The 18,808-nt window shown below is 37.1% G+C and overlaps 1 protein-coding gene across 1 annotated transcript in view; it reads left to right on the plus strand.

The window, feature by feature from the left end:
* The window catches only part of POSH (SH3 domain containing ring finger posh), a 372,146-nt gene that overhangs the window by 339,574 nt on the left and 13,764 nt on the right, over window positions 1-18,808 (plus strand). The window contains exon 13 of the mRNA XM_090379928.1: window positions 6,161-6,298. Coding sequence (XP_090236054.1) covers window positions 6,161-6,298 — 138 coding nt within the window. The remainder of the gene's footprint in view (window positions 1-6,160; window positions 6,299-18,808) is intronic.

An 18,808-nucleotide genomic window follows, 5' to 3' on the forward strand; every position in this document is an offset into this window, starting at 1 on the left:
GGCTAAAAAATTCTGATGTTTTTTAGCCTACATGCCAAAAATGAGCTGAAACCAAAATGTAACAATTTTCTCATACCATAAAAAAAAAAACCTAAAATTATTAAACAGTTTTTACTGATATTATTAAATGGTAATAGTGAAATTTTCTAATGAGGATTTTGCTTGCCACAGCATAATTTTTTGCACAATTACATTTATGGTTTTCACTGTTAAATGTAGCTTATAGAATATAAAACAAATTTCTCTTTAAATATAAAACACTTTTTTTAATATAATATGAAATATTTGTAAATGGCTGTGTGCTGGTATACACTGTCCTACCGCTAATATGCAGGCACCTTCATTGATAGATGGTGCTACACAAGCACTGCACCATGTGTCAGAGAAAACTATAAATATGCCTGTAGGCTTTCGGAGAGACAGTAGTATTGTGAATGTAAAATTCCCCCAATCAATGGAGTTAACAGACTTACTGTGCACAATAAAAATAGGGCACACAGATAAGCAATCAGTCTTAAGTTAGCATTAGTAGTGGCATATAATGCAAGAAAGCAAGCTTATACACCATCAGCCAAAAAAAAAAACACTTCCCATTTCACCTATCTATTCAATCCAAATGTTTATCCAGTTCTTCCTTGAATTTATTTAAGCTATCAACTTCCACAACAACAGATGTAAGTTTATTCCAGCAATCAAACACTCTCTGGCTAAAGGCAAATTTCCACACAGCTATTCTGCAATTGGCTTTCCATAATTTGAAATTATGCTCCATAAGTGCATAATCTGAGCAAGTGGTATAACCCCATCAGCATTGAGCTTGCTTAAACCATTCAAAGCCGTAAATGCCTTAGTCAGATCACCTCACAGGTGCCTAGTCTCCGGATGCTGCAATTTGCAGAACTTAAGCCTTTCTTCATAAGAGCAACCCCTTGTTCCATTTGCCAATCTCATTGCCCTTCTTTGTACTCATTCTAGCAGCTCTACATCCTTCCTAAAATGAGACCTCCAGACCTGTATGCAGTAGTCAAGATGTGGTCTGACCATTGCCTTATACAAAGGGATAATCACCTCCTTATCCCTGCTCTGCTAGCAAAGTTCCTGTATACCATTGACAAGAGGCCATGAGCTGCTCTGGCAGTCTGTCTGCACTGCTCTGAATACTTTATACCTAACTGTACAGTTATCCCAGTTTATTTCATTCTCCACTAACCTGAGTGTGGTATTACTTTACTCTGGCATTACTGCTACCCATATGTAGTACTTTGTATTTGTCAATGTTAAACTTCAGTTGCCATTTCTCAACCCATCTTCCCAAGTTTTCTAGATATAGTTGCAACAGTGTACTGTCATTAATAACGTTGCCAACCTTTGTATCATCTGCAAACTTGGACATTAGGCTGGATATACCTTCATCTGTATTATTGATAAATATAGAAAACAACAATGGGCCAACACTTAACCCTGGGGGACTCCACTAATAATGTTAGTCCATGAAGAACAGTGTCCATTGATTACCAATCTCCATCTTCTCCCACACAACTATCCCTTTATCCATAGCAGCAGGTTGTCCTTAATACCACACCCAATTTGTTAAGCAGTCTTTTATGTTCAATGTTGTTGAACATAAAAGTAATATCAAGTGGACCAATCTGATTCATCCCCTTCCTTCTAGAGTTTACATAAGTAAAGAAGTCTTTGATGTTTGCATCCATTGTCAAAGATTTCTTGTAATCTCTGCTTTTGCTAGCCTAAAGTCCTTTTTGAATTGATGACTAGTTTATATTTACCATAGGTAGATATCTATTCTGTTTCGCCTGATTCGAAGAAATATGAATCCCATGCAGATTTCTTCTCTGCCACAAGTCTCATTAGTTCACCTGACATCCATTTAGGCCTAAACCTTGAACAGTATTTTTAGTTGGTATGAAAAGCCTAATAGCTTCTAATAGCCTAATAGTGACCATATTCCAAGATTAATTCCTTGAATGCTTATCACTTAAAATTTGCTATTGGTAACATCATCAGTGGTCCCATTGTACAGAATTTTAAAACTGAGACTACCATAGTCACCTTTACAGAAGCAAAAATGCTACCTTTTACCCCAGACAGTAGTTACATCTTTAAGTAAATCCCACATCATTACCCAATGATCACTGTCACCTAGTGGTACCTTTATCTGCAGATTCTTAATGCATGAATAATCACTGCTGATAATCAGATCAAGAGTATTACTCTCTCTCTCTCTCTCTCTCTCTCTCTCTCTCTCTCTCTCTCTCTCTCTCTCTCTCTCTCTCTCTGGTTGCCTTCAGACATGCTACTGTAGAAAATAGGCATCCATTAAATCCACAAAAGTCTTGCTAGTGTGCGAGTGACCAACCCGCCAGTTCCAGTCAATACCTTGAAAGTTAAAATCCCACATTATAAGACATTTCTGATTTACTGGTTCATTATATTTCTCTGTTTAGTAGTTCGTCGTACTTCTCAGAGTCATTAGGTCCATAACACACTCCTGCTCTCGTTGCTTTCCAGGTGTTTATGTCACACTAAACAGACTCAACATTGCACTAGAAACTCATGTCAACTGGATATACTAGATTTAGATTTAGTGTTTCCTAACTAAGAGCATAACTCCTCCTCCCTTCCTATCCTGTCTGTCCTTACTGTACGTAGGTGGAGATGGACATTAGTCTGGGAGTCACCATAGACAGGGTACACATATATGTTCTTTCTGTACACATTGTACTCCCCAAATTCAAAAATTGCATTTTTTATATTTGTGTGACACCATGTTTCTGATATCCCAAGAATATCTGCATTTGTTGTCTGAATTTCATTGGATTTATTTACTGTACTCCTAGCATTGGTACAGTAAGTATTCATGCACCTGTTCTTACTCTTAGTTACACAGCCCATGTATTTATTTTTGTGCTGTGTGACGAATCCCACTAGTTTCTGAAATCCCCAGCACTTACTTTTCTTTCCAGGCTGCTGCTCATTTTTTAATAGAAGCAGTACAAGAATCACTTTCACCTCTGCCTACAGTTATTGTTAATATGTTAGTCTGTGTATTCCCTGAAGTTAGGAGTTTTCTGACTCACCTAACACTGACTTGATAGAATGAGCAAATAGTCTTGCACCCTTTCTGTTTAAGTGTATCCCATCTATAGAAGCACTCTCCTGTTAACAAGCACAGATCACACTGAGAAAAATTCTAACTCATGAGCCTTTCACAATCTGTTCAGGGCCAAATTGATTGACAAGGCTCTCATCATATACTCCCTCCTATCATGTCTGGGCAGAATTACAGATTTCAAATTTAACCGTAACTCATGACATATTTTTGAACATTGACCTGTACTTGTTAAGTAAGTCCGCAGGTCTCCTACTCTTTACACCATTAATGCCAACGTGTATAACAATATCACCTTTTGTGCCCTTTAAAGAAATTTGCTCTACATCATTAATTTTTTTCCTGGCAGACATGCCTTGATCCCAGTTGACAAAACAACCCAGAAAGTCTCTGAAGCTGAAGCAATGTGACAGGAGAGCCCTGCAAAGAATCGTCCACTCAAATGCAAGTCAAAGTACTGTATGAATGTCAATCTCATGCCCATGGTTTATCAGCCTTACCAACCTGGGTGTGGTGTATTCCCTATGTATGCTACCTGCTGAACTTTATTGTCCTGGCAATGAAGTGCAGTGTGTAATGATGGTCCAAGGCTGTTTTCCTTGGTTTGGAATAGGACTGTTGGTTGTCTTGGACAAAACCATGAATGTTTGAGGTCTGTCTAGACTTCCTGGATGATAATTCATTACCTGTGTTGTGGCAGTTCTTTAATGAAGACATGTATCTATATCATCAAGACATTGCTCCTTGTCATACTTCTCCCATTGTGACAGACTGGAGGATGTGAGCTTTGAAAAGCTGGATTTGCCAGCCCAGAGTACTGACCACAATTCTGTGGAGAACCTCTGGGATGAATTGAATTATTGATTGTGTGTGAGAAGAGACTGCCCAAGAACTGCTGAACTGGTTACTGCTTTGAAGGCTGAATGGTAGAAAATATTGGAGGATATTTATCAAAAAACTGATAGAGTGTATTCCATGGAGATTAAAGGTTTCATCACATAATATTAGTTTTCCCTTTAAATACAGATGATTTGTAGATATGCAGGTGTCCAGATGTTAATGGTATGGCAGTGTATCTTCCTGTGCACATCCCTTGTGGCATGCATGCCATTAGTTTAGCATCATTTGGCCTAGAGGGTTGGCCATTCCTCCGGATATCAGACCTTTACTTAACTTGTGTTTTTGTTCACACCTTGCTGGTTACATCTGATGTGCTAATTTTTATGCCTCATATTGGAGATACAGGTTCCCACTAAATTTCTGATAATACCACTAACCAGAAGATTTGGTAGTTACAGAGTGACCATATTTTGCCAAAATTCAGTTCACTTGGCTTACAAATGGGATCACCGCTATCAGCATTTTAGACTCCCACTTGGTAGCCTCAGTTGTTATTGCTGAGGAATGTTTGCGATGAACCTCCAGAACCAATTGTTATACACCAATGAGCCAAAACATTATGACCAGCAAGTCGTTATGCAAATTGAAGCAACTGCATGTGAACTACGGCTCTTGCACGGGTTGGGACACAGTATAAAAAACACCTGATACTGAGCTCCATTAATCAGTGTTACTCTTGTAATTCAGATGGGAAAGGCAGCGAACTTAAGTGAGTTTGAAAAGGCCAAATTGTATGGCCAGACGACTGGGTCAGAGCATATCTGAAATGGCATGGCTGGTGGGATGCTCACAGTCAGCCGTGGTTAGTACCTACCGAAAGTGGTCCGAGGAGGGGGAACCCACGAACCACCGGCGAGGTGTTGGACGACCACAGCTCATTGATGCTCGAGGTGAGCAAAGGCTCTCCTGGATGGTACATGGCAACAGAAGGGCGACTGTGGCGCCCTTCCGTTGCAACGGTAATTGGAATGCTTGTGATGGGAGTAATGTGTCACAACACACACACACAGTACATCAAACCTTGCTTAAAATGGAGCTGTGTAACCACAGGCCATTCTGAGTGCCCATGCTAACCACAGTTCACTGGCAACAGCACCTACAATGGGCGCATGAGCATCAAAACTGGACCTTGAGTGATTGGAAGAAGGTTGTTTGATTCGATGTATTACATTTCCAGTTGCACAATGTGGATGGCCGCGTACATGTGTGCCATTTACCTGGGGGGAAGTGATGGCGCCTGGATGCACCACGGGATGAAACAAGCCGGTGGCGGTGGTGTCATGCTTTGGGCGATGTTCTACTGGGATACCCTGGATCCAGTTATCCATGTGCCTGGAACTCTGATGTCTACCACCTTCCTAAACATCATTGCTGACCAGGTACACCCTTTAATGCAACAGTCTTCCCCTCTGGCGGTGCCATCTTTCAGCAGGATAATGCGCCATGCCACACCGCCCGGATTGTTCGAGACTGGTTCGCAGAACATGAGGAAGACTTACAGGTATTGCCCTGCCCTCCAAATTCCCCAGACATCAATCCCATCGAGCATTTGTGGTTTGTGTTGGAATAGAAACTCCGATCTACAGGGTCTCAACCACAGACTTTACAGGAGTTGAAGGATCTGCTGGTTACGTGTTGGTACCAGATACCACAAGGCACATTTAGAAATTTTGTAGTGACCTGCCTCGCTGGGTACGAGCTGTTTTGGCTACATGTGAAGGATCAACATCATATTAGATAGGTGGTCATAATGTTTTGGCTCATCGGTGTAAGTCTATGTTTTTGTATCAGCCATGTGATACCATTGCAAGGCTGAAAGTGGGATTTAGCTGTCATATCGCAAAGATTGACTTCACAAAACGAAGTGCAATTGAATGGAATAAAATAAAACATCCATTTTCGCTCTGGTGATGGTGTTTTGGAGTAGATGCAGAAACTTAGCATGTTACAATTGGTTCAGCAATTATTGTATTAGATGTGGGGTACTGCATTCTTGACAGCTAAACTTTTTGTTACACATGGAAATAGTATTATCTCTTCATTTTATATTTCTGTTCACTCACTGTCCTTTACTCAACATATTAGATAAAGAAATAAAACTTTTATGATTTTTATTCCACACTATCTTAGATCTGGTTCATGTCCAAGTGAAGCTCTTGGAGGTCAAAATATCAATCATAAGAAGACATGTTCATTAGATGGTACAGTTTTGGAGACCCCTAAGATATCTTCTCGTTCTAAGCAACAGACACCTATGATTAGGGAAAGGTATTATTATTTTTACAGTGAATTTAGAAATGCAATTAAAATATCCAATATTGGATTTATCAAAGTCATATTAATTTTCTTTTAAGTTGGGAATTTGTAATGTGCTTTATATGATTTTTTTAACGGAATATTCAAAATTTTTTTTTTATTAATATTTCAGATAAAAGGCTTAGTGTGGGATAAAATCTGATAGAACTAAACATTTTTCTGTGTATGGCTTGAAACCATTATTTATTGATGGGAAACCATTGATGGCAAATTACATAAGACTGAATGAAATCAAAATAAATAGGGATGGGCACAAGGTGCTAGTGACTGCCAGGCACACATTGTTTCAGTCATTGTTCAAAGCAGAATGAGCTATTTCAAATGCAGCAGGCCCTTCACTGTCTTTAGATAATGGATGAAAAAAATAAAGATGCTTGTCTGCTGGAAATGGAAATAGGGAAAAACTGAAATTATTACTTTTCAAATATTGTAACAATAAAATCAACAATGAATAAAATTAACAATAAATTTAACAATGAAGTTAAATATCAATTATATATTTTATAGTCTATAAATAAAACTAGCATAGGGAAGCATTTATTGTCATATTAATTTTTGTTTCTTCTGACTTCCCCACATAATGATGCTGAGGATGGCAGTTAGTTAACCATGAGGTAGTAACCTGAATTTGCAGCTTATAAAAATTTTTTTTTTCTAGAATTAGAGGTAGCCAACTTAGATAATTATAGTATTTATACAATAAAAATATAGCACATTAAATTGCTGTTTAGTTGAAAATTTCCTCTTTGAAAAGTAAAGCACATTTAGAACTTAACACTTCTAAAGACAGACAGACAATGGAGAAGCAAGTCAAATAGAATTGCTATACATCTGGATTTTTATTGGTCAAAAATGTCCTGAAAGCACATATAGGGACATGTCAGGATCCTGTTCTTACCATTACAAAAAGTAAACAAGTTAGATAATGTACTCAGCATGTTAGAAAATAGTAACAATTCATGATGATTCATAACATTTAAAAAAAAAAAAAAAAAACCCTTTTATGTGTATCTGCCTCATTATCCATTTATTCTTTTAACCAGCAATAGGCCCCTGGTGCCAAGTGTTTCCGTGGCCAAGCGATTTTCTGAGCTTTATAAAGCGATTCAAAGCATTCTCCTTTAAAGGAATCACTGTTCTCTTTAAGTTTCCTGTTAGTTTCTCTTAAGTTCTTTAAAAAAAAAGCACAGTAGACTTCATCTTACAAGTTGTAAGTTAAGTCAGGAAAGAAAAGACACCTTTCCTTTTATTTTTATTAGAGTTACTAACCCAACTAACCTAACAACTGCTTGGCCATTCGTGGAATTACTCCTGCCTCCCCGTGGCGGGGCCGGGGAGGCAGGAGTAAAAGACAAAAACTGATCTATGTCAACAAAATCACCCAGCCTTTCTCCTTATTCATTCTGTATCAGATTTTCCTGTGAGCAAATTATCCCCATTTCTAATGCTTGGAAAATGCTGTGGGATTACCGAAGACGGTAAAGCGATTACAGTCTGGAGATCTGCTAGTAGAAACAATGAAGCTAGAACACTCAGAAATATTATTAAAACTGACTACATTTGGTGGAATTCCTGTGAAAATAACACCCAGTGCCACTCTGAATACATCCAAAGGAGTTATAGTAGGGTGGGACCCTCATTAACATCTCAGAGGATGAAATTGCGCAAGAATTGAAGAGTAATACACGCAAAAAGAATATTAATCCAGAAAGATGGAGAATTAAAGCCAACATGGAACATAATACTGACCTTTAGTACCCCAAACTTACCAACAATGGTTAAAGCAGGGTATCTGAATTGTCATATACTTCCATATATACTGAATCCCATCAGGTGTTATAAATGCCAGAAATATGGACACTCCCAGGTAGCATGCCGTAGGCACTATGATTTGCCCAAACTGTGGTTCAACAGAACACTCAATTGCAAAGGTAACCATCCGACATATTCAAAAAATTGTGAAATGTTGAAAGTGGGGAAAGAAATACAAAAATACAAAACAGAAAACAAAGCAATGTAACAGGAAGCCAAAAAGCATATTATACAGTTTATGCGGAAATGCACATATGCACAACCAACCCAACACAATCATTCTATTGCTACTCAAACTGACATTACAGTCCCTCCAAACATTTCTTTTGCTGATTGGGCCAGGTCCATGCTTAATGCTAAGCCACAACCTGCCAAACACAAACAACTGGAACAAGGAATTAATACTCCAATTTCATTTCTGCCCAACATGCCTGAAACTACGAAACAGTACCAACAGATCATGCTCAGACCAAGAAACAATTCCCTATACATATGGATGTTGACAACAAAAGAAACTATATTAGAACTTCATGCAGAGGATACAGAGAGACTGGTTTCCCCCAAAAAAGACCGAAATGAAATGGATTGTTACAAACAAACTGCTCCAAAAAAACAGACAGATCAAAACATAACTCCTAAAACCAAATAATGCAGTACATACTTCAATGGAATTGCAGAGGCATACAAGCCAGTACTGATGATATATATGACCTAATCAATAAGTACAATCCAGTGAATGTTTGTCTGCAAGAAACTAATTTAACACCACATGGTTTCCTCATTTAAGAGAGAGGAAAAAGTTTGAAGATGAGACATCAGGAGAATAAGGTGTCTACTGCAGATTTTTGAAAGGCACACCTAATTGCGAAGTCCACTGTGAGAGCAACCTTGTAAGCAGGATTATTGTCAGCTAGGAGGTGGACACCTTTGGTTAGCTTTCCATGTCATATCAACTTGATTGCCTCTCTTAACTTTCCCAGGAGGATTCTGTAGTACTCACCAGTGATGCTGTTTCTTTTTTGGAAGGTAATCTATGAAGATGATTTGTAACTCACACTCTGCTTGTGCCACAATTGAGAATGACACCAGTTGCTACTCCTTACTTACCTCATATTTTCAGTTTATGGCAGAATAGAACCATACATTGCACACTGCTAAAGTGCCATAGATATCCTTGGGAGAAGTATCTTTTTTATGGCAATTGATGTAAATGCACATCCATCCCTTTGGCACATTGCAAACACAAATAGAAGAGCATTTCTCATGGAGGATTTAATTTCTCTACAGGACTAGATATTGGATACAGAGTAATAAAAAGTACTGAAGCCTATAACAGCTACAAGATGATCTGTAATAGAGCCACAGAAAAGGTTCGACAGGCAAAGGCAGTTTATGAGAAATCACTAGCAAACAGAGGAGCAAAGAGAGGGGATAAGGAATTCTTCTCATACATAAATGCCAAGAAGAGCAGGACAAACCAGATCGGACCTTTACGTAAGGGAAAAGGGATAGTATTAAATACACCAGCTGCCGTTGCACATGAACTCAACAGTTATTTTGCATCGATATTTACAAATGAAAAACCTTTTGTGGCAATGGGAAATTGTGGGAGCGAAGTTGAAAAATATGTAATCAATGATATTGAAATTTTGCAAGATTATTTAATGAAAAAACTTTTGAGCCTACAGGCCAGTAAGGCTCCTGGAATTGATGGAACATATCCTATAATCTTAAGGGAGGCAGCAAGTGAATGCATTGAACCATTGAGGCTAATTATGAGAGCATGACTGGACTCTGGAGAGATTCTGTTGGATTGGAAAAGTGCCAATGTATCTCCAATACATAAGGGTGGTTCTAAGAGTGAAGTGGGAAATTACCGACCGGTCAGTCTAACTTCAGTAGTAGGGAAAATCACGGAGGCAGTGAACAAGAGTGGAATTCAGGATCATTTGGGTAGAATTTAAATTAAAGGGAAAATTATGTTTAACAAATCTGGTTCGCTATTCTGAAAGCATCACTCACGAGCTGGATTTAGGGAATCATTACGACATTGTTTATTTAGATTTCAGCAAAGCTTTTGACTCAGTCCCACATGTGCGGTTGCTTTATAAGCTGGAACAGGTTGGAATCACTGGGAAAATCCTTGCAGGATGGCTTCAGGGCAGGAGGCAGAGGGTTGTGATAAATGGCTATTCCTCAGATTGGGTTGATGTAAGAAGTGGGATTCCCCAAGGATCAGTATTAGGACCACTGTTGTTTTTAATTTTCATAAACTACATTGATGAAGGGATAGAGGGCGTGATGTCTAAATTTGCAGATGATGATATTAAAATTGGTAGAGTAGTTAATGATCACTGTCAAGCTGAGCGTCTTCGGAGAGACCTAGATAGACTTCAGGAATGGTCAGAAAAATGGCAGCTATGCTTTAACCCAACAAAGTGTAAGGTACTACACCTGGGAAACAGTAATCCCAAAATAACTTATTCACTTGGTGAAGTTCAACTAAACCCAGTACTGAAGGAAAGGGACTTGGGTGTTACGATACGGTCAGACATGAAATTCTCTGAGCATTGTAAACAGGTTGCAAGGAAGTCCCATGGTGTCCTGTTGATGATCTATCGAACTTTTGCAAATAGAGATAGGGACGTGATAATTCCATTATATAAGGCTTTTGCTAGACCACACTTGGAATACTGTGTTCAAGTATGAAGACTGCACCTAAAGAAAGACATCAAGCTTTTTGAAAGGGTGCAAAGACGGATAACTCGCCTGGTGAGATCGGCAAAAGGGCGTCCTTATGAAGAAAGACTTCGAATATGTGGGTTGCAGAGATTGGAAACTAGACACCTTAGAGAAGATTTGATTGAGGTGTTTAAGGCTCTGAGAGGCATCAGTAAAATGAATGAGGATGAAATTTTCAAGATTATAAATGATGCTAGAACTAGGGGACATAAATTCAAGTTACCGGGGGAAATGTTTAGATTGGACTGCAGGAAGTTTTATTTTAGCTAGCGAGTTATAAATTACTGGAATAAGTTGCCTACATGGGTGGTAGAGGCCGACAGTTTGGGGAAATTCAAAGGTCATCTGGATGGTACCTTCGGGTGAGGGAAGCGCATAGGATGATAGGTTTAATTACCTTTTATTTTATTAATTATTATTTATTATTATTATTTTTTTTTTTATCATTGTTTTATTCGGGGTTTTTTTTTGGCTGGTGCAACATAAGCCATAAGCTTACTTGCACCATGCAACTACTACTAATACTAATTATCAACGAGCCAAAAATGCCCTCAACATTTACATTTAGCAGAGGTGACACAAACGTTGATATTACCCTTACTGCTCCGTCTATAACAAGAAAGCTGCAACACTGGCTGATCATAAAAGTAAACAAGTTAGATAATGTAGTCAGCATGTGACAATTCATGATGATTCATAACATTTAAAAAAAATAATAATAATAAAAAAATCCTAGTCCATGAAATGCATATCACCAGTGATTATAGAATTATAATGTATTGTTAATTTAGGATTTCAAAGTCCTTGCTATAGAATAGTTTCCAGTATGATACCCTTGCTATGGAATGATTTCAACAGAATAGGTCACATAAAACCTAAACACTAAATTACTGGCAAATCTTACACCAATATGGCACCTGACACATCTGAAATTTCCTCATGTTTAATGTGATGCATTCTGGGAGTTAAAGTAACTATAAAACCTTCTTCTTGTATCACATAATCAACTGGCAATGACAACATCAAAGTCTTATGTTTAGGTCCTTGATTTTTGACACTCCATCTTAGTCCTTCTTTTTATGCAGTTTTCTTTTATACACTACAACCGGGGGAAAAGCAGTGCACTTCTTCCTCAGGGCATGTTCTTATTTAATTTAACATAGTTAATCCTTCACCTTTACTTTTTATGAATTTTAAACCCTAATCACCGATCTTAGAGGTGAGTACTGAAATAATAAGCTTTTGCTGGAAATTTGATGAGTAAATTGACGGTGCTGCAAGCCCTACTTTATAATTATATAACTGTCATTAAATATGAATGAAACAATGCAAGAAAAGGATGGTTTGACCACTCCTGGAAAAGAGCTGGTTGGGATAACATTAGAGTTCAAGGGGAACTCTGCCAGTACCGACACCCACTCTGCAATAGATTTTCCAGCCAAATTGGCTGATATAATTGAAATGGAAGGCTAATGTTCAAAATTGAGTATTCAGCATTGACAAAATGGAGATGCTTTAGAAATGGATACATTCACCAAACTCTGTTGCTAAAGATGAAAAGTCAGTGCTTGGCTTCAAAGTTGCAAAGGATCAACTGACTTTATTGATGGGACCAAATGTAGCTGGTGATTGCAAATTGAAATCCTACTAATTTGTTGTTGTTGTTTGGTTTTTAGGAGCATTAGCAACTAAGGCCATATTGCTCCGGTAATATGCGGCGGTCATTCCCTGACCTTTCCGCATCCTCCATATTTGGTGGTGACGGGCTCGAACTAATTTATTGTACTGAGAATCCAAGAGCACTTAAGGGTTTACCCAAAACAACTCTTCCAGTAATTTGGAAATCTAATGATAGAGCTTGGATGACTGTGCCAATATTGCCATCTTTTCATCACCAGGGTACCTACCCACACACCGAAGATAGGCCAAATAGCCTTGAAACGGTGCTGTCTGGGTAGTGGTATCCACTGAGAATAAGTAACAATAGTCTTCTCCATTGGTGAAACATTACTTATTTGAGATAATGCAATATCGTGGCAACTTGTGAAGGTATTCACAATATGAGATACACCTAAAATGATGCCATTTTCAGCAATTTTAGAGTTTGCTGCATACTAACATGATGCTTTCTAGAATATTCTAGAATCATCTATGACATTTTGGAGTCTTCTACAGTGTTCTACCACATTCAAGAGTCATCTACGCTTTTTTTGGAATATCCTAGAAATTTCTTAAATATTATTTAAGTTTTTTGATTTTTATATGTAATAGAAAATATTTTAATAAAAACTGGTAGACAAGTTGGTCCTATTTTAATAAAAACTGAAAATTAAGAAAATTGAACCATGATTCTAAACTTTTAAATAGGATTGTATATGCTAACATTTCTAAAAATAAATAAAAATGAACAATTGAACTTTAAATTAAATTATTAATTTAAAAATAATTGAAGTATGCACCATTAGGTGGTAACTTTTTTGTGTAGTAATGAGCAGTCATTTCTGTGGGTGGTCCTATATAATTATGAAATAGTGGCCCTACGTCCTAGCACATTAATGTGATATTTAATTGAATGTTAATACCAATAACTTATTTTTGTTTGAAAGCAAAATAATTTAATAAAATATAAATTGTATCGTATTCATTTTGCTTATGTCAGGCTCAAGCTTTTTAATAACGTGTTTTGAAAAGCAGATGGAAAGAAGTAAGTACTTGATGCACATTTTTAATGGTAGCAGAATGCAAATGTGAAGTGTATTTATTTTTCTCTGAAGATAAAAGGATGTGCTGTGATATGATGTACATGTTCTTTTTTCTACATAGGAAATAATTCTTACCCAGTTGTCATTTACAAAAATCAGGGGTTGTGTCATGAAGAAGAGGAAGACTATAGAGTACTTACATAAACAGAATACTTAAGGTAGTAATGATAATTCCTGGGGGAAAAACAATAAATATAATTGTCAGCAAAGATAATTATCTGGTAACCGTATTTAAAAAAAAAATGATTACATAGAAATTAAATAACAATGAAATAGTACCATTATGTGCATTATATTATTCATCTTAAAAGTAGCTAAAAAGAAAAATAATAATAAAATAACATAGCTGCCAACTCTCTGGATTAGCAATGGAGAACCCATCTTTTTTAAGTGATTTGATCCTTCTCCATCTTTTCGCAAAAAAAATAAAATAAAGTAAAACTGCTTTAAAATTGAAATTTCTGCTTGATTTTGTTAATAAATTGGCCAGCAGTTTTGGTGTAGTAGTCTATGTTGCAAAATAGAAATGTGTGATAATAGTATCAGTCTCTTTATGTGCATTCATTACATAGTAGCTAATTAACATGTCTTTCAGTAAGATTCCAAATAAATATGTTATAAAATTTCAGAAGAGATATACTCAAGATTTTCCATGTATTGTAAAATCAGAAAAAGGAAACAAGTTTGACTTGCTTACTGTATATAGATGTAACTTTTTAGTTTCAAGTGCATAAAATATGACATTTGCAAATAAATAAGCATAATGACAGCATGAAGTGCATAGAAAGAAGTGTAAAAATAGATATTGAATTTTGTAGTGCTGATCATGTGCATTGTCAGAAATATGTTTCCCATTAGTGAAACAAAAAAAAAAAAAAAGGGGGATTGTGGAAGAACAAAAACAACGGACATTGCTATGCTAGTAAAACTGCAAGGATAGGGAAAGTTGGGGTAGTAATGGCTCCGAAGAATGGACCATTTTTGATTGCCACAGATGGCACTAAAAGCAATTAAGATATAACTCACTGTGGTAACTTTTTGTAATTAAAGGGAAAAAAAAAGTCAAATTGAAGCAGCTTGTTCTCAGTGCAAGCATTCAAGGCACCTCCATAGCCAGGTGGGCAGGAGCAGCAGCGCATAGCACACACTTCTTGATTAGACCAGGGTTTGATTTGAGGGACATTTTCATCTGCTTGGGACATTTTCTGAAAAACCCGAAAGCCTGTTGGATTGTTTCAAAGAACTTTCTGGCACTTGTTAATTAGATAGTATGAACCAGAGCTGTAATGCTACTGTCAAAAAAGAAGTGCTAAAAGGAAAGATATAAACAATTTCATGTGATGCATTGCACCAAAATAAAAGATTTCAAAGTGTATGTGTGCGCGTGCGTTCACATTGTATATATTTGTTTAAATGTACTGGCCTAGTAGAACAGTAGCAACTTTTGATGAGTCTGTTTAAAGAATAGGTTAAATGTCGTGAGAAAAGCAATATGAGTACTTTTCAATGTTAACAAATTGAAAAGTACAAGTGATCACTAGTGAGAGGCACTGATATATTGAAATCACTACTTCTGGTAAAAGCAATCCTATGCAGGCCAATTATCATCCCATTGCACTTACCTGTACACTTCTCAAAGTAATGAGGAAATCCATAAGTGCTAACTCCTAAACTGTCTCAACTTTCCATCTGATAAATGATTACCAGTATGGATCCCATCATTATTGATCCACTAGTGATATACTAACATAAGCCAGTATATCACTAGTGATATACTGGCTAATGTTATCCCTCTATGGATAAATTCAAAAAAAAAATTTGTAAGGCTTTTGATCATGTTTGGCATGAAGGTCTTCTAAACAGTCTTCCAGCTTATGGATCACAATGTTTTTTTTATTTTTTTAAATTTTTTTATCTCTGCTCTCTTCTGGTGATGGGAGATGACTCTGTCTTCCAACTTCTACACTAATGCTGGTGTTTATCAAGGTTCAGTTCTTTTCTTCCACTCTTTTCCTTTTTGTATATTAATGACCCTTTTCCACTGAATAGAAATTCTATCCATAGTTTTGCATATGATACTAACATAAGCCAGTATATCACTAGTGATATACTGGCTAATGTTATCCCTCTATGGATAAATTCAAAAAAAAAAATTTTTTTGTGCAATGCTCATTGCATTGCACCTTCCACTTTGAGAAACCTTACCTTGCATGAACAGCTCCTACTTCTTGAATATCTATCACAATTCTTTAAATGCTGATATCTAGATAATTTTCCAATGGGGCAAAGATAACTTAGATAATTTCAATCTCCTTTTAAAATTCAGTCCTGCCTTATAACTCACAAAAAAGAATCTATTGCACATATGGTTATCTTCAGTGACACTGTTTTCAAGACACAACCACATATGTTTATTAGGGATTACTCTCAATCTCTCTGGGCTTAAACACATCACAAATATTGCTTCCTCTGTATCAAAAAATTGGAGTTTTCTTTTTTTGTTCTTGGCATTACTTTTCTAAACATACCTTGCACAAAACTCAAACCTGCTATACCAAAGAATATCATTCACATATCTGAGGTGGTACCACAAAACTTCTCTCATATTTCTAGATCCCATTCAAAAGAGTGCAGTCGGGTTAATTAATGACTCATCTCTTACAAAGTCTGTCTCATAGACATTCTGTTTCTTCTGCATTTCCTTTTCATAGATATTTTGATGGGCACTGTTATTAGCATCTCTAATTCTCACACCCTCTTCCGAACGTGTGCCACAACAAGGTCAGTATCCATTTACTGTCCAACTTCAGCTTCTGAGTTTTGGAACAACCTTTCTTCATATGGATTTCCTGAAAATTACTATCTACAGCAATTCAAGTCTAATGTTAACAGGTATGTTCTGTCTTCTCAACCTTCAGTCCATGTACAGTACTAAGTACTGTAGGTTCGAATACCTTTTGTGTTTTGGGTTTTTATAAAACACACACTCACACTCTCTTGCTCACTAATAATTCTAACCATGTTATCCCCACTTGTGCCAAAAGCCTGTTTATAATTTATATATATATATACATTTTTTAATGTTATGCTAATATTCGAAATCTAAAACATCTCTTCCATTTGCTTGCCTCATAACTGTGTACTGAGATCACAACTCCAAGTTTATGGCCCTCGTGGGTTGCACAGTTGGTGGCGCCCGCCTCCTTAGCCAGGTGGGTAGGAGTAGCAGTGCGTAGCACATGCATCTTGATTAGACCGGGGTTCAAGCCTGTGCCCGCCAAATGTAGAAAGGTCAGGAATGACCACCACATATCCCTGGAGCAATATGGCCTTAGTTGCTAATGCTCCAAAAAAAAACCAAATAACAGCACAGTTTGTAGGATTGCCATTCTCCCCACATCGGGTGGAAAAGACCTGAGTTGGAATTGATGATGGGAAGAATTTTTATGGGTCTTTTTCATAACGTGGCTGAGTTAGTTGGTCTCATGTGAGGGTAGATTGGTTTTTTCTTCTTCTGAAAACTCGTCCCCCCCCCCGTTCAGCAACAGAAAATTGACCTCAGAACACACTCAATTTACAGACAATATACACAGAGCAACATGGCCTTAGTTGCTGATTCCTAAAAAAAACCCAATAACAACACCCTAGATCATGTTGAAAAATATTATGTGTAAATTTATTTTACCAACAATTTTTAAATATTTCACTTCCACTTGGAAATTGATTACTATAGCAGAGACTAAGATGGATGATTGTGATATTTCTACTGCACTTCCAGGCATTTTCACTACCAATGTTGTGGAGAGCATAAAACAAGAGAAGATGATTCTGTTCTTTTCTTCTGTGAAGAACTTTATGGCTGCATGTGATTACATGGTTCACAACTTCCCATCGAAAATCAATGTTCTTATAAATGCTGAAATAGCCCAATTTTCATCGCTGGCATTGTGCCATTTTCAATTTTGAAATCTTTTATTGGTAAGTTTCCTGTTCTTCTGTTATTAAAGATAAAGAAATGCATGAAGCAGTGATGTTTCTCAGCATCATTTCTGTTGGTTTCAGTGTGAGTACCTACCAAATGCTATTTATAAAAGAAGAAAGAATTGATGTACAGTGGTCCTTGGCTGGGGAACTGACAAGTACAGAATGTAGCATGGAATATTGCAAATTATCCCAAGTTATGCAAATTATATAAGTGTGAGAGAATATTCAGTCAGGTTGGGTGTGTGAAATATATATATATAGAAGAGGAAATTGTTCTGAATTAAAACCCCATGGAGCGACAGCTGCAAAACAAGCATTCATGTATAGGAATGGGAAACTTGTTCCCACTAGAAACATAATGAGATCAAAGCTGGCTATATCAACTTTCCAGTGCATCCATATGTCCTAAATCCATTAAGGTGCTTTTTTAAGTGCTAGAAATATAGACACTTGCAAATGGCCCATCATGGAGCTGTCGTTTGTGCTTGATGTGATGCAAAGCACCATGAAACTACATGTTCAGCCACAGAACCCACCTGCATTAACTGCCAAGTAGAACACCTTGCATACTCATGAGCATGCCAGAATTGGAAGGAAAAGAAATAAAAAGACCTTAAGGCAGAGCTGAACATATCATGTCAGGAGGCTAGAAAAGCAGTGAAACCTATGAATGCAAATAAATTAACCTATGCTCAGAATGTAGCAGGAAGATGTTCCATTGCACACTACCTGCTAAGTTCAATAAAACCCACACAGCAGGATCAATCAGCTGCCACTTCTATATCCATACCTCCTAATGCTCTACCAGTAATAAAAGAAATTGCTGGAGAAAGAATAAGAAATTTGATGTACATTCTAGTTCTCAAGAAAAAATGGATGTTGAGGAGAAGGAGGTACCTGACAAAAATCTTGGAACTCTTTGCAAAGGAGAAAATGGACACAGGACAGCATCCATACTTCCCCAAAAGAGATAAATCTAAAACTGAAAAAAGTAATCCCTCAGCATTTCAGAAGTCATGGATCCAGCAAGCCCAAATAATGGCTAAATTCCTATAGTGGAATTTTCATGGATTCTGATGAAATACTGATGACATCAAGGCCATCCTGCATAAGCACGAGCTAGTCTACTTTTGCTTGCAAAGACATATTTAAAGGCCAAAGG

This window comes from Mastigoproctus giganteus, chromosome 8 (genome assembly GCF_048544385.1).
Source record: "Mastigoproctus giganteus isolate SK-2022 chromosome 8, ASM4854438v1, whole genome shotgun sequence".
NCBI lineage: Eukaryota > Metazoa > Arthropoda > Arachnida > Uropygi > Thelyphonidae > Mastigoproctus > Mastigoproctus giganteus.